At 36.1% G+C, this 16294-nt stretch overlaps 1 protein-coding gene across 1 annotated transcript in view; it reads right to left on the reverse strand.

Annotated features, from left to right (window-relative positions):
* Nucleotides 1–15788, reverse strand: part of BACE2 (beta-secretase 2) — a 124356-nt gene extending 108568 nt beyond the window's left edge. Inside the window, exon 1 of the mRNA XM_072614781.1 lies at nucleotides 15096–15788. Coding sequence (XP_072470882.1) covers nucleotides 15096–15443 — 348 coding nt within the window. The 5' untranslated portion in view covers nucleotides 15444–15788. The remainder of the gene's footprint in view (nucleotides 1–15095) is intronic.
* Nucleotides 15789–16294: the final 506 nt, after the last annotated feature.

The raw sequence follows: 16294 nt of genomic DNA on the forward strand, positions 1-16294 counted from the left end.
TTAGCAAGCATTATATGTAATGAGGATAAGCCAGAATCATTTCCAATAAGATCAGGGGTGAAATAAAGATGTCCATTATCACCATTGTTATTCAATATTGAAATATTAGAAATATTAGAAATGTTAGCTTTAGCAATAAGAGAAGAAAAAGAAATTGAAGGAATTAGAATAGGCAATGAAGAAACAAAACTATGGCTATTTGCAGATGATATGATGGTATATTTGGAGATTCCTAGAGAATGAACTAAGAAACTCAGAATACCTTTAGCAGAATATAAAGTAAATCCACGTAAATCATCAGCATTTCTATATGTTACTAACAAAGCTCAACAGTAAGAGATAAAAAGAACAATTGCACTTAAAATTACTGTAGACAATATAAAATACTTGTGAGTCTACCTGCAAAGACAAACCCAGGAATTATATGAACCCACTTACAAAACACTTTTCACAGAAACAAAGTCAATCCAAATAATTGTAAAAATATCCTTAGCTCATAGGAAGACTGAGCTAATATAATAAAATGGCAATTCTGCTTAAATTAATTTACTTATTCAGTGCCATACCAATCAAACTATCAAAAACATTTTAAAGAGTTAGAAAAAATACAATCAAAATTCATCTGGAAGAACAAAAGGTCCAGAATATCAATGGAATTAATGAAAAGAAATGCACGAAAAGATAGCCTACTGATCTTAGATTGTATTATAAAGAAGAAATGATCAAAACTATTTGATACTGGCTAAAAAATAGAGTGGTGGATCAGTGGAAGAGGCTAAGTATATAAAAACGTAGTACTCAATGAATAGAGTCCTCTACTGTCTGATAAACCCAAAGACTCCAGCTTCTGGGATAATAACTCACTATTTGACAAAAACTGCTAGGAAAACTGTAAAACAGTACAGCAGAAACTAGACATAGACCAGCATCTTACACTGTATACCAAGATAAAGTCAAAACGGGTACATGATTTAGACATAAAGCATAACACTATAAACAAATTAGGAGAATAAGGAACAGTTTACCTGTCTATGGAGAAGGGAAGAATTTATGACAAAATGAGATAGAGAACATTATGAAAAGCCATCTTTGACCCCAAATACATTAAAACTAACCTTATCAATAACTAAGTCAACAATAGCTCAAGGAGGAATGCTATTATCAAGATACCATCAGGAAAAAAAAAGTATTTTAATGCTACCACTATGGACTAGACATAAATATGTAAAGTGTTCTTGAGGGGGAATTGTCACTTAGTTCAGAGGAGGATGCCCATGGAACCAGCATCAAAAATTATTCAATTACATGCAGTCTTAGTCTGTTTCCAAGAAGTGAGACAAGATTATCAACTTTCAACAAAAAAAATTTTTGTTCAGAAAACAGCAGAGAAAGGTAACAGTCTGTCAGATTAGATTTTAAACTGAGAGCTCAATTAAAATGAAAATTGCAAAGTTACATGTTCAAAAATGGTAATGTAACCAGGAATCTACTTGATACAATAGAAGCAGTTACTACACTGAATCCTCACTTCGATTGTACCAAAGTCAGCCAATTAAAAAAATGTTGCTGTGAACAAAACAAAACAAACAAAAAACTATACTAAGAAACAATGGCTCCAGTTTAAATGATGATGATTTGGTTGCATGTTTGATCACCTGATAATCAAAGAAGAATGAAAGTTCAAATGATGTGGGAAGACTAAACCAAGAACGTAAGAACATTTTACCCTGCTACACCAGTTGTAGAGAGAAAACAGTGTGCATTAATCAGGGGGTCTGATAGACTGAATTATCTATTAACTTACATTATCATCAAAAAACATCTAGAAATTTAGAAACCCAAAATAAGAGTATAAGAAATATCAAGGCAGTAGTAAGATTTGGACGTGGTGCACTGGAAAGGTGATTAATTACTTATGAAGTCAAACCCAATTCTGTAATGCTGAATATGTAATATACATTTTCAATTCAACTACATTTTCCTTTGTGTTTTATATAACTCATAGATGGGGTTAAAATGTGCTTGTGACTATAAAATGTTGAGATATTATATTACATAATGCTCTTTACATATTCAGTCATGTATATTATTGTACATGCAGAGAGTTAAGTTACACAGTTTGACTGAGTTACACATTTGATTGTCTATGAGTTATATAATGGTATCTATCTGTGTGTATGTATACACACACACATATATACATATTGATTCTGTAGACGCGAAAACTTTGTATTAATTTTAAGTAAAATATGTTAATTATACTAAACATTAATTTGTTTTTGCTATATGCTGCTTGCATACCCATCCTTTTGTGAATTTTTTCATTTGCAAAGAACTCAAAAGTTCTCTGGAGAATGTAAGGTGCTTCCCATTTTGTATGTGAATAGATTGGTTACAAAAAAGAGGTAGAAAAAGAATTTCTGTTCATGAAAAATTATGAAATTCATGTTTGAAGAAATAGTTTTCAGATTAAAGAAGAAACAAAAGGGCTAAATATAGACTGTAAGGATTTATTGGAAGACAAGAAATTTGTTGAGGCTATGGGGAATTGTGTTCCCTCAGCTCAACTACATGTCAATGTTTTTTGAGTATGAGAGTTTAAAAACTCACCAAGTGGTAAACCAAATTACTGTTTGAAGACTATTGAAGATTAAATAAGGATATGTCCTTTTAAACTGATAGAAAGATGGATTTTATTTTACCTTAAAGGAAAAGATAAGTCACTAGGCAGATTCTGGTTTGAGCTAATAGTGGCAGTAAAGAACTCAGTAGAAGCCTGAAGAAGTTGGTTGGTCGGTTGTTGTCCTTCATTCTTGAATAGGACCAAAATGACAGTGTGTACAACTGTGGTTGATCAGACCAATATGAGCTTGGAAGGTTCTACCACAGGTTGGGCACTAGTAGTCCATATGAACATTGAAGTAGAGATGTCTCTAAAATTTTAATTTAGTCAGAAATAAGCTGAAGAAATAAAATAGAAGGAAGCAATTAGGAGGACAGTAGGGCTACCAGTTGACCATAAGATTTTAGTTGCTGGTGGTAATACCTGGGGGAAAAGCCCAAGTTCAATTGGAGGAGAGTTGAATTCTGCTTGTTGCATTCCAATGTCAACTTCATCTTGAAAGAAAGGAAGTTTTTCTCTTTTGTTAAATTTTATTTTTCATTCGTGGAATAAGACAAGCATTTTCATACCACAATACAATAAAAAGAGATGAATGCATGTGAAACTGTGAATCCATTATGCATAACTTGCTATTCCTTTCAAATATACAACAAAGTTATCATGTAAATTTGCTGAGGAAGAGAAAGGTAGACGTAGGAATAGAGTGGACATAAAATTCAGAGCAACAAATAAACATGACCACATATTTGAGAAGTGTAAAGACTTCAGGTTTTGGGATAAGAATTCATTATTTGGTAAAAATTGTTGGGAAAACTGAAATGGCAGAAATTGGGCATAGATCATTATCTCACACTGTTTACACACATAAACTCAAAATTGATAATGACCTAGAGATTAAGAGAGATTTTACAGGAAAATTAGAATACATGGAATATATTACTTATCAAACTTATGGATAGGTGAACGATTTATGAATAGAAAAGAAAGAGCAAAGTGAGGTGTAAAATGGATCATTGTGATTACATTAAATTAACAAGTTTTTGTACAAATAAAACTTTTCTTAGCTGGATATCTTGCCAAGCTGTTTTGAGACTAGCTTTATCCTCTACTGCTTCTCTGTGATTTGTGAGTTGATATTGTTCATAATCATCCATCATTACAAATTTCAGAGAAAAATACACATTTTAAACTAGTGTTGTCCTTGGCAGTCATCTCTCTCCATGTGGCAAATGTCTTTGTTTTTTGCTGACTAAAGTACTTTCAGGGATATTTTGGTTTCCTTGTTGTAGCAATTAATTTATATTGGTTTAACTTCTGGATGAAATTATGATAATTTGTACCAATGTAATTTCTGTCACACATTTCCCATTTTTAAATTTTGAATAGCTTATTTAGAGTATTCAGAGTTAAATCTTCTTGATTGTATATCATATCTTTTTCTCATTATTCCCCTTTCTTCTTTTATCATAAATAAGTATTGCTAGAGGAAACAAAATTGTGAAGGCACTGAAAGACTCATTCATAAGATATCTATGTAATGGAGTGGAAGACACCAAAGAAAAGTGAAATATCCTGAACCTTAGTGATTCTAAAAACCAAAACCAAAACCAAAACAGAAAGAAAAACGTTGTGATTAAGAAATCATCAACCACTAATGATCTGTGTGCCTAGTTTATAGATATACAAAGTATTTATGAGGATCATTTATATGCAAATTGAGGATTCTACAATGAGGATGTTAGTTGGGAAAAAGCGGATTTTAATAAATATATTCAAAAATGGACCACAACTTTCATAATCTCACAACTAACTGAAAGATGAAGAGAATATAAAGATCCATTATATTTACTGTTTGTTAATTATACAGTAGTATTTAACTCAATATAATGAAATGCTGCCTTATAGGTCTCCCATCCATATGTCAAGAATATTTAAGATTATTTTGAAGATAAACTAGTCCTCAGATTCTAAGTACCAATCACATTATATTAAAATGTATATGAGAAATATTTAACAAAATAAAACTGCAGTGACACAGATAACATTGCATTTTCAAACTATCTATAGTAAGCCTACAGGAATTCTTATGTATAGATTAGTGGCCCTCATTTTTACTTATTTCACAACATTGCTCTAAATTTTTCTGGTTGCAAATGACATTGTGTTGATTGTATTTCAGAGACTCCTGAGATATGTAATCATTCAAAGGAGTTTGGAATGTCCTATCTACATAGGAAAGATCAAATGGATAAACAATGCCTACTGCCCAGAATTCTGGGATACAGAAAAGCAATGAGTTGATCCAGAATTGAAAAGGAGGAAAAAAGAAATTTGGATTGTTTTCAGTTGACTGTAAAACACTTACTGATTCCAAGCTGATTATCACACCAACTCATGTTTCCATATATAAAAAAATTACCAGTGTTGCTACATAGCAGTGAGTCCTTGAACACCACTGCTTTCAAGGAACTAAAAATGAGCACCATATAGACAGCAATGGAAAGGTACCTAATGATTATGTGCTGGCTGCAACATATAAACAAGGGAGATCTCCAAAGACTGTTGTATTTGTCCTTCATCTTCGAAGAGGACCGCAACATTAGAGAAATGATGACATGACTTGCACTTACCTTTGTTTTGAGTGAGAGAGGGCTGTGCAGGTCACCAGCCTCACTTTCTCCTCCTGAGTCATCTGAATCCAGTGATCAGATATTCACCAGGATGACTGGAGATAGCCCAGGATGTACTGGGAGACCTTGACCTTTTCAGATACTCACTTAAAGTGAGGTAATGCCCATTCAGTGAATAGGCCTCTTTAAAAAGTAGTTGGCGGGGGAGGGGGGGGGGGGATGGGCATTACCTCACTTTAAGTGAGTACCTGAAAGGGCCTTAGCCTAAAAGGTCAAAGTCTCCATTGCATCCTGGAATCTCCAAAGAAGGACAAGAGCAAAGGATGTATCAAAGGATGATATAATAGAAAGAGAAAATAATCTAGTCATGTGGCAAAATGAAGGATAATGAATAGCCTATGTGTTCTGCTCTCCCCTTTGTGATGCCAAGAAAAAGATGAGGAAGAATTTCAGCATGTTGAGTGGACCTTGTATTTTACTAAAGACATGTTTTACTCTTTTCTCTGATGAATACTTGTTTGTATTTACAGAATGCAAATCCATTTTAATATTATCAAGACAAATAAAAGGCAAATTTCCTCTTAATGATCATATAGTATGTGATAATAATAAATGTAAATGTATATGGATTAAAAATTGTGTTAGATGAGTAACTGTTTTAAATAACATGACTATCCCATTTGCCTAGAATGTTCTCTTTCTTCTCTCCATCTCTTGGCTTGCCTAGTTTCCTTTAAGGCTCAGCTAAAATCCTACTTTCTGTAAGAAGCCTTTCCTGGTAACCCTTGAATAGTAATGTCTTCCCTCTAAAATTATCTCCAATTTATATTGCATATATAGGGTTACGACCTTGTATATACAGTAGTTGATTGCATATTGGCTCCCCATGTGAATGTAAGGTTCTTTAAGGTTAAGGTTGCTTTTGCCTTTCTTTATTTCCCCAATACTTAGGACAGCGTCTGGCATAAAGTAGCACTTAATCAATGTTTGATGACTTCACTAAATGACCTTGAACATTTATAACTAAAACTCTCAGTTTTAGTTATAAAATCTTAGATCAAAATATTGACTTATTGTATAGCTCCAAGACCTAAGTCAATTAAGTTGCTATGAAATGTTTCAAACATATTAATATTTAACTTAAAACAGGAAGTAGAGCACTAGTCCTAAGTCTCATGACGGCATGAATTCATTCACTTTGTGAAAACCACATTTCTTAACACTTTCTTGGCATGAGCACTAATCCCTTTCTTTGAGTTTGCCTTCCATCTACTCTGTATATATTTATATATACGTATGTTTATTAACATACATATATATTAACATATATATGTATGTTTATTAACACTATTAGAATATGAATTTCTTGTAGATCAGAACAATGTTTTGCCTTTTTTTATCCCTAGCAACTGGCACAATGCCTGGCACATGGTGGGCACTAAATAAACACTTGTTGACTCATTTTCAAAGAGTAATGATTGAACCAGAGGAAAATTTTTATTTTATTTTTAGCTCCATTTTTTCTCCCTCTCTCCATCCCTTCTCCACCTATCAAAAAGGCAAGAAATATGAGGTCCATTATACATATGAAACTATTCAAAACATATTTCCATTTAGTCAAGCGCCCCAAAACAATCTTAATATTCAGGTACATCTGACCCAGTGACAGGTCATCCCCAAGAATTATTCTTAAATGTTATTCTAAATCCTAACTCCAACACCTAATGATTTAGAATCCAAAGAACTTAGACCTAGAAGGGCCCTTAGAGGCTATCCAGTTAACCTCTTCACCCCACATATTAGAGGTCACATATTAGGAAATTAAGGCCCAGGAAATTAAATAACACTGGCAGTGGCAAATAATTGGGCTAGAATTTGAATGCAGATCTCCTGTCTTTAAAATTTCATTTGTTTCCTAGTATCATCTGAAAGTGAAAGGAAGAGTATACCAAATATTATTTTGATGACTACAGTTTTGATGTTGCCACCTTTCACAAATTTAGATCAGACATTTAAGAAAATGGTCTGCCTCAATGGAACTCACAAGAAGCTTTGATTTTTCTTTTTTAACCCTCAAGACCGTTACAAATGGCAATCAGAGAGATAACTTTTGGATAAAATCATATACTTATTTTAAAAAGCTCTTCCAGATAAATTATTCTTGGGAAAGATAAAATATCTCCTGATAACTATTGTTACTATATATCTTATCACTGTTCATTCAGCAGTTTTGATGAAAACTCTCCTGGGATAGAATTATTTATGTTTCTGTTTGGCTTTTATTTCAAGGGAATACAGCTGTTCTACCTGTTTTGTTTTGTTTTTAGCTTAGTGACTAAATTATGTACTTTGATTCAGGAACAACTAGGCTGGAGTCTTGCCTCATGCACTTTAATAGGTGTGTGAATCTGGCAAGTCTAAATCTCCCTGGGCCTCAGTTTTCTTGTCTATAAAATGAAGAGGCTGGAATATAGAGACTTTCCAGATGTAGATCTATAAACTCTGGGAGAAAAAATAGCATTTAACATCCTACAAGAAATTAGTATAAAAATCCATGTTTTGCCTGATTTTACCTGTAAATCTTTACTGTAATTTAAAGATGCCAATCATTCTTCATAGAAACTGCATCAAAATGTCCAGAACAACATAGGTCAAATCAATTTCCAAAGAAGCTCAACATGGCTTTGCCATATTATCAGTGATAAAGCAAATAATTCTTATATTGATAACTTCTAGGAGTCAGTAGTCTCATATGTGCTTGAATTAGGTTAAATTTAGGATGAATGTTATTAACTACAGCTTGGAAATATGATTGTTTTATGAAAGAAATGAAAATGAAAACAACTCATACAACCTCATACCAATCAAAAAAGTATGATAAATGTTGGAGAATGTAGGGAAAAACTGAGATAACAATGTGCCCTTGTTGTGAACTGATCCAACCATTCTGAAGAGCAATGTGGAACTATGCCACCATCACTCAGTAACCTTTCCTTCTTTGAGTTTTTATCTACAGATCTTGGGCAGCTAGGTGGTGCAGTGGATAGAGTACCAGTGCAAGAATCAGGAAGACCTGAGTTGAAATCTCACCTCAGACACTTGACACTCACTAGCTGTGTGACCTTGGGCAAGTCACTTAACCCCAACTGGGTCATCTCCAGTCATCCTGATGAATATCTGGTCACTGGATTCAGGTAGCTCTGGAGGAGAAGTGAGGCTGTGACCTGAATAGCCCTCCCTCACTCAAAACAAAGTCAAATATAAGTTATGTCATTATTTCTCTGATGGCATGGTCTTCTTCAGCAATGAAGGGCTAACACACACACACACACACACACACATCTATTTTCAACTTAGACCCTGTCCCTTTCCAAAGTGTTGCTTTTGACTACCTCTTTCCCCAATATGACCTCCCTTCTGCCATCTTCCTACCCTTGTCCGCTTCCCCTTTATTTTCCTGTAGTGTAAGATACCCAATTGAATGTGTATATTATTCCCTCCTTAAGTCAAATCTGATGAAAGTAAGGTTCACCCATTTCCTCTCACCTTCCCCTCCGCTGTAAAACCTTTTTCTTGATTCTTTTATGAGTATTTCCACAATAGTTGAATTGTTTCTTTCTGGTTGCTTGCAATATTTCTCCTTGACCTAGAAACTCTGGAATTTGGCTACAATATCTCTAGTTTTCTTTTTTTGGAATCTCTTTCAGGAGGTGCTACAGTATGTTACTTATGATTTTTATTTTACCCTATGGTTCTAGAATATCAGGGCAATTTTCCTTGATAATTTCTTGAAAGATGACGTATAGTCTCTTTTTGTGATCACAGCTTTCAGGTACTCCAAAAAATTTTAAACTCTCTTTCCTGGATCTATTTTCCAGGTCAGTGATTTTTCCAATGAGATATTTCAAATTGTCTTCTTTTTTTTACATCCTTTTGGTTTTGTTTCATAACTTCTTGATTTCTCATAAAGTCATTAACTTCCATTTGCTCCATTCTAATTTTGAAGGAATTATTTTCTACAGTGAGCTTTTGAATCTCCTTTTCCATTTGGTCAATCCTGCTTTTTAAGGCATCCCTCTCCTTGTTGGCTTTTTGGACCTCTTTTGACATTTGGGTTAGTCTAATTTTTGAAGTGTTATTTTCTTCAGCATTTTTTTTTGAGTCTCCTTTAGCAAGCTGTTGACTTGTTTTTCATGATTTTCTTGTATCACTCTCAATTCTCTTCCCAATTTTTCTTCTACTTTTCTTACTTGATTTTCAGAAAGTTTTTTGAGCTCTTCCATGGTCTGCAACTAGTTCACATTTTCTTGAAGGCTTTTGATGTAAGAGCTTTGATTTTGTTGTCTTCTGGTTGTATGTTTTGATCTTCTTCACTAAAGTAAGATTCTATAGTCTATAGTTTTCCCCTCTGTTCCCTCATCTTCCCAGCCAAATACTTGACTTTCTAACTCTTTGTCAAGCTAGGACTCTGCTTCTAGAAGGAGTGAGGATGGGGGTGGGGGTTGGTGTACTGTCTCAGGTTTCAGGGGTTTTGTATCAGCTGCTCGATCCCCTGCCATCTGTGGGCTCAGAGTGTTGATTTTTTTCATAATTCTTTTGCATCACTCTCAATTCTTTTCCCAATTTTTCTTCTACCTCTCTTATATGATTTTTAAGTTTCTTTTTGAGCTCTTCCATGAGTTTTTTCTGGGCTTGAGACCACTTACTATTTTTCTTTGGGGTTTTGCCCATAGGTGTTGTGACATTGTTGTCCTCTTCTGAGTTTGTGTCTTGGTCCTTTTTTTGTTATTGTTGTTTTGTGCTCACCACTTTTTTTGACCTTTTTCCTTTCTTTTAAATTTGATCTCTGCTCCCTGAGTGGAAGACACTCTCCCAGGTTTCTTGTGCCACCAGCTGCAGGTCCTGGATGTTTACCTGGTGTTGTGCTGACATTTCCCTGAAGCTCATGGGGAAACCTAGTGTCTGGTGCTGCATTGAGATAGGTTGGGGGTAGGTAGGTACTGTTGGAAGTCATAGGGGTCTGGCAGCTTACTTGATTGCCAGGACTACCCTGAAGCACGTGGTGAATCTCAGAGCTGGAATCTGCTGGTTTCCCTGCCAATGCTGAGGCACATGAGAGTTCCTGGTTTTAGTGTTTGCCAGCTCTACCATACGTGGGTTCAGGATCTCTCACTGGTTTGCCGAGATGGGATTTGCTGCTGGCTTGCTGGGATGCTTAGTGGTGCCCTTTCATCCGAGTAAGATGGACTTTTCTTGCTGATCCTTCAAGTTTCTTGGGATAAAAGATTGTTTCACCCTGTCCTTTTGCTATTTTTACTGTTCCAGGATTTGTTTTGGGGCTCTGTGTTTCATGGTTGTTTGGAGGTGAGTATGGGAGAGTCACAGCAATCTAGTGCTTATTCTTTCATCTTGGCTCCTGGAAGTCCTTTACGGAGTATTAGAATGAATTTTTTTTTGAGTGGTTGTTAATCAGTTTTTGCACTCTGCAATGTTTCAGGGATTAATATACCCTGCACAAGTTCATCTGAAAACAAGGACATCTAGAAAACCGTACAAGGGAAATCCTCTTCTATTTTGATTCATTGCTGGACATCATCCATAACAGTGACAAACACCAAAAGTAAGTATTTTATTAGGTTCTGTCTCACCTGATAAAAAAATAACCAGAGAATCTCCCATAAATTTCTACTTTAATGCCGCATGACATGGAGATGACCCAGGATTCCTACATGCTATGCTAGTAGATCAAATATTAGGCTACCCACAGCAATCTATGAAATAAGGAAAAATAGAAAATATTCCTTAGTCTTATGTGGCCTCCTTCCACTTCTCCTTCTGACCACCATCACTTTAACTTACCCCAGATTTTTGTAACAAATTTTTTTCACCATACTTATATATAGAAGATACAAATGACAAGAAAAGGAAAAACAGATGAGCAAAACAGCTAGATAGAAACAAGTATATATAGAAAACGTTTTTGTTAGAGACCACACAAGTATGAGGGTATTGGGGGATTAATTAATCCACAAGGTAGCTAAATGAGAAGGCATCAGAGAAAAAATCTCAGCTCATTAGTACAAAAAAGGCAGGGCTTAAGACAACATTAATAATTACTGATTTATTTGCCTATATTCCCATCTATAAAGAGTTTTTTCCTAAATAATATAATATTTTACATATGCATCCAGATCCTCCTCGATGCGCGTCTTAGTGTGGAAGAGGCAGTCTTTTGCAAGTAATAATGCATAGCAGGTCACATCTTTACCATCACACAACTAACTGAAAAATGATATCACTAAGCTTACTGTTTGATTATAAAAAAAAAGCTTTTAATTTGGGAGAAAAAAATGATATGTTAAAGTCTCCCTCTGGTTTTATTAGTACAAATGGCTTCAAAGAAGACTCATTAACATCTGCTTTGCAACTGCATCTCAAGTACTACAGAACCTTTCTATCTGACTTGCAGATGAAAACCTTTTATATGGTTGTCTTTCCCATTAGAATATGAGCTCCTTGACAACAGAGGCAGTCTTACAGATATCCTGCACATAGTAAGTACTTAATAAATGTGTAATGAGGATCCGGTAAGGGTGTAGACATCACCAGTTTGCTAAGATGGCATCATCCACATGGAACACACTAGAGAACTGCTTCTAAGAGAATTAAGACTGGAGCATGAATGGACATTTTGGGTTGGCCTATTACGGTTGGGATGAGCCATTTTCCAATCATTGCCTAGAGAGAACTTTTGTCATCTTTAAAGGAGCCTGAGCAAGTATCAGCTGGGGCTTTTCTGCATTTGTAATTAGAAGGATGTGAGTCCTTCATAGGCACCATGCAGCAACAGGGAGAGAGAGCCTTGGGACTGCCTCTCCCACTCCTCTCAAGGCATGTAGAAGTGAGAAAAAGACTTGAGTATTTGGTTTTTTCCCTTGTTATTGTTCATTCTAAGTTCAGGAAATGGAATCTCAAATTCGCTGAGAACTCAAGCCATAAGAATTCAGGAGTCCAGGAATCCAAGCTAAACAAGTAACAGTAGGCTAAAGAGTAAGGATAAAGGGTCTCCAGCTCAGCAGAAACCAGAACTGTGCTAGTATTGGATGTGAACTTGGTTGAACTGATGTCAAATGGGAGCTGAGCTAAGATGTGAATCAAATCTCTTCCTTACCACCTGCCTATCCAAGAGCCTGAGGGAGGTTATACCCTAGAAATTGGGGTAATGTTTGTATGCTTGTTCTTATTATATCTTTGAAGAAAATATTCCTTTGTAAAAGCTAATCTGATGTTAAATGGAATGGTGGTGCTAGTCACTGGCTCCCTCCAAATGAGGAAACAACACTGGTGAGGGCTTAAGTCAATGGCAGAGAAACTGGCAATTCTTCAGGCTACCTGATAACCTGGGGGGTGGGGGAGTGAAGATTTAGGAGACCAAGTCCTGAAAAGTGTGGCCAGTATAAATCATATTACAAATGATTTTTCATCGTATATTTCAACAGAGTATCTCTCCTATATGAATCAAAATTATTCAAGATTCTTTCAAAGATAAAACAATAGACAAAACAGTGAGCAATAATAATTATTAAGGTAGTCCTATATTATCCATATTTGCTGCTGGGAAGTGTAGTTTTCCCAGCCTGAGGGAATACAAGCTCTGCTAGAAACTGAGGAAACATGATAACATGTTAATATCTTGTGAGGGTATAATATGTGAACCAACAATTGTTAGGAAGATGCTGCTACCCTGGGTGGACTAGAAGTCTTTACTTGCTGATTCACTTAAGGAATGATCAGTTTGGAGAGAACTTGCTGTTTTTCTTACAGTTCCTACAGCATAATCACTTCTGACACCCTGTGAATTTACCTATTCTCCATTGTCTTTCCTCTCTGTTTTATTACTGCTCAACAAACTGGGATGGTTTATCTTCTGGAGTTTCCAACTCTTTTAAATCTTGTTTAGTTGTCTGTACTTTGATGATGGTTTTGGGCTCCAGATAAAGATTAGCCAGTTTTATTGTATTCCAATTGTTTTAGAGGGTCTGGATAGGGAGAGAACCACAGTGATTAAAGAAGGCCATACAGAATAGGCAGAGAGGACAGTCCCTGCCCAAAATTAGTGAAAGAAAGTATTTCTTCACTCATCTGAGGATTCTTCATCTTTTGATTTGTGAAGGCAAAGAACTGGAAATTGAAAGAAATGCCCATCAATTGAGGAATGGCTGAACAAGTTGTGGTATAAATTCTGATGGAATACTACTGTGCTGTTAGAAATGATGAGCTCAATGATCTTAGAAAAACATGGAAAGACTTTCATGAAATAATAAAGAATTAAATAAGCAGAACCAAGAGAAAATTGTATACAGTAACAGCCATATTGTTTTCAGAATGACTATTGTAAATACCCAAATTAAATATAAAAGATATATTATAAATATCCAAATTAACTATAAAGGACATATTTAGAAAGATACTATCTGCATCTAGAGAAATAACTGATAAATAGAAGTATATATAGAATAATTTTACAAATACATACATATATACATAGTTTTGTGTCTAACAATAACCATCTCTAGGGTGGGAATGAGGGGAGGGAAAAAAAGAAATTTACTTGATAATTTTGTTGTATATTTAAAAGGAAAAGCAAGTTGTACAGAGTAGATTTGCATTTCATGTGCAATCATCTTTTTATTATAATATGAAATGCTTATTTTATCCGATAAATTAAAAATAAAAATAAATTTAAAAAAAAAAGAACAATTTGGAATGACGCCCAAAGGGCTATAAAACTGTATACTTTTTGACCCACCAACATCACTACTAGTTCTGTATCCCAAAGACATTAAAGGAAGAAGAAAAGGACCTCTATGTACAAAAATATTTATAGCAGCTCTCTGTGGGGTGGCAAAGAACTGGAAATTGAGTGGATGCCCGTCAACTGGGGAATGGTTGAACAAGTTGTGGTGTATTATTATAATGGAATACTATTGTGTGAGGAGAAACGATGAGGGGAATAGTTTCAGAAATCTTGGGAAGACTCATAGGAACTGTTAAAATGAGAAGTATGCAGAACCAGATCACTGTACACAATAATCGCAGTGTTGTAATGACAATCAGTTGTGAAAGACTTAGCTACTTTTGATTAAGACAATGATCCAAGACAATTCCAAAGGACCCATGATAAAAAATACTATCTGCCTCCAGAGAGAGAGAACTGATGAGCTCTGAGTGCAAATTAATGCATACATTTTACTTCATTTTTTCTTCTCTGAATGTGCTTTCATTTGCAACATGGCTAATATGGAAATATATTTTGTATGACCTCACAAGTACAATTGAAATCAAGTTACTTGCCTTCTCAAGAAAGTCCCAAGAAAAGGCAGGGGGAAAGGAGATAACTTTGAACCAAATTTTTAAAAAAGTGATTATTACATTTTTTACATGTAATTGGGAAATATTTTATGAAATAAAAATAATTTTAAAGTATATTTACTCATTTGGGAAGTGAGAGAAAAGGAAAACACGTCAAACTTTACAAAATACCTCACATACTCCCCTAAACTAAAAATTGTACAGCTCCTTGGTTTCAGATCCCTGCAATTCAGCTCCTTCCTACAAGGATCCTCTCCAGCCCAACAAAACTTTTTGATTCATAACTAAAGACAGCTAAATGTAGGAAAGCCCCTGAGCATGGGGAAGGCAGGAACTTTCAAATCCAAATGATCAATTTCATAGAATGGTCCAAATACCTTACCTCCAAAAGTTGCCTGGGAACTGAATGAAGTGTGTTGAGCAGGGGTAGCGACAAGGGTTGAGAATACTGAAAGTAAATGTTCACTCACCTTCTGTGGCGGAGTCCCAATAAGCATCTCCAGGTAGTAGCCCTTGCCAGCGTCCCCTCGCAAATTATTTATCATGGGCAAAAAGTTGACCAATCCCCTCTTTGGGTCCAGCGCTAAAGCCAGTCCCTCTGCCGCCGCATCCCGCTGGTGTCCCCGGGACGCATTCCCAAGTGGTGCAGCTGGCGATGCTGTCAGTGGGGATGGGCGAGGCGCAACCCCATTTAGCTTGATCGGGGAGACTTTCAGGGGTAAGGTGAAGGGAGCTGGAGTCGGAGCCACAGCATGAGTGGTCCAGTGGAATAGTAAGTGCAAAAAAAGCAGTAGTTGTGTCTCCTCTCGAGTGCACATTGGGAGCAGCTAATCTGGCTACTTTGCTGGAAACCGAGGTAGCCACAGCTAGGCTGGAGGGACTGTGGTACAGAAGGAGGAGCTAGTATGGGAAGACTCCCCAAGTCCCTCCAAGCCGAATCTCACCCCCTGGCTTCACCTGGCTACAGGGAAGTGGAGGCCAAGTTTTTTTTTTTTTTTCCTCAGCTCCCGGATCAAACTGGCAGTAATTACGTCTCCAATACTTAGCAGGTTTTCCCCACCCACTTTTGTTTGTCTTTCCCCTCCTCCCCTAAAAAAAAATAAGTCCAGGAATTTCCCAAGACTGGAACTAAGACTGAGCTGAGACTCAGGCAGGAAGGGTGTGGGAAAATGTTTCAGAACTCTTAAAGGGACAAAGACCTAAAATGATTCCAGTCATTAGATAAACCTGTGACCTGCTTCCCGGTGTGGTTTGCAGGAAAAGACCAGTCTTACACAACTAGTAGAAGCCTTACCGGGATAAGACTAGCACACACCCGACGTAAGGCAGGAACACCTGCTGTGTCACTGTCATAGCATGGTAGCTCCACAATCAAAAGTGTGGAGAGTTTTCCGGCTTCCTACCTTAAGCTGACTCCAAGTTTTTGTCATAAAAGCAAACTGAATTATTCTGATGATCAGGATGATGTATTTAGAGGCATGGAATCTGTGTGAATGGAGGCAGAATGAGGTGATTGGTATGACAAAACAAAACCATTGGATGCAACTAACCTGACCCGTGCCTGCTTTATGATTTCCCCCTCCCCCAGTTATAAAATTTTAATGATTTCTGGACTTGTCTCCCGCTGCTGAAAAAAGAACCTTTCCCTTTTCATAAAACCAGTTGTTGG

Source organism: Notamacropus eugenii, chromosome 5 (assembly GCF_028372415.1).
Source record: "Notamacropus eugenii isolate mMacEug1 chromosome 5, mMacEug1.pri_v2, whole genome shotgun sequence".
Taxonomy (NCBI): Eukaryota; Metazoa; Chordata; class Mammalia; order Diprotodontia; family Macropodidae; genus Notamacropus; species Notamacropus eugenii.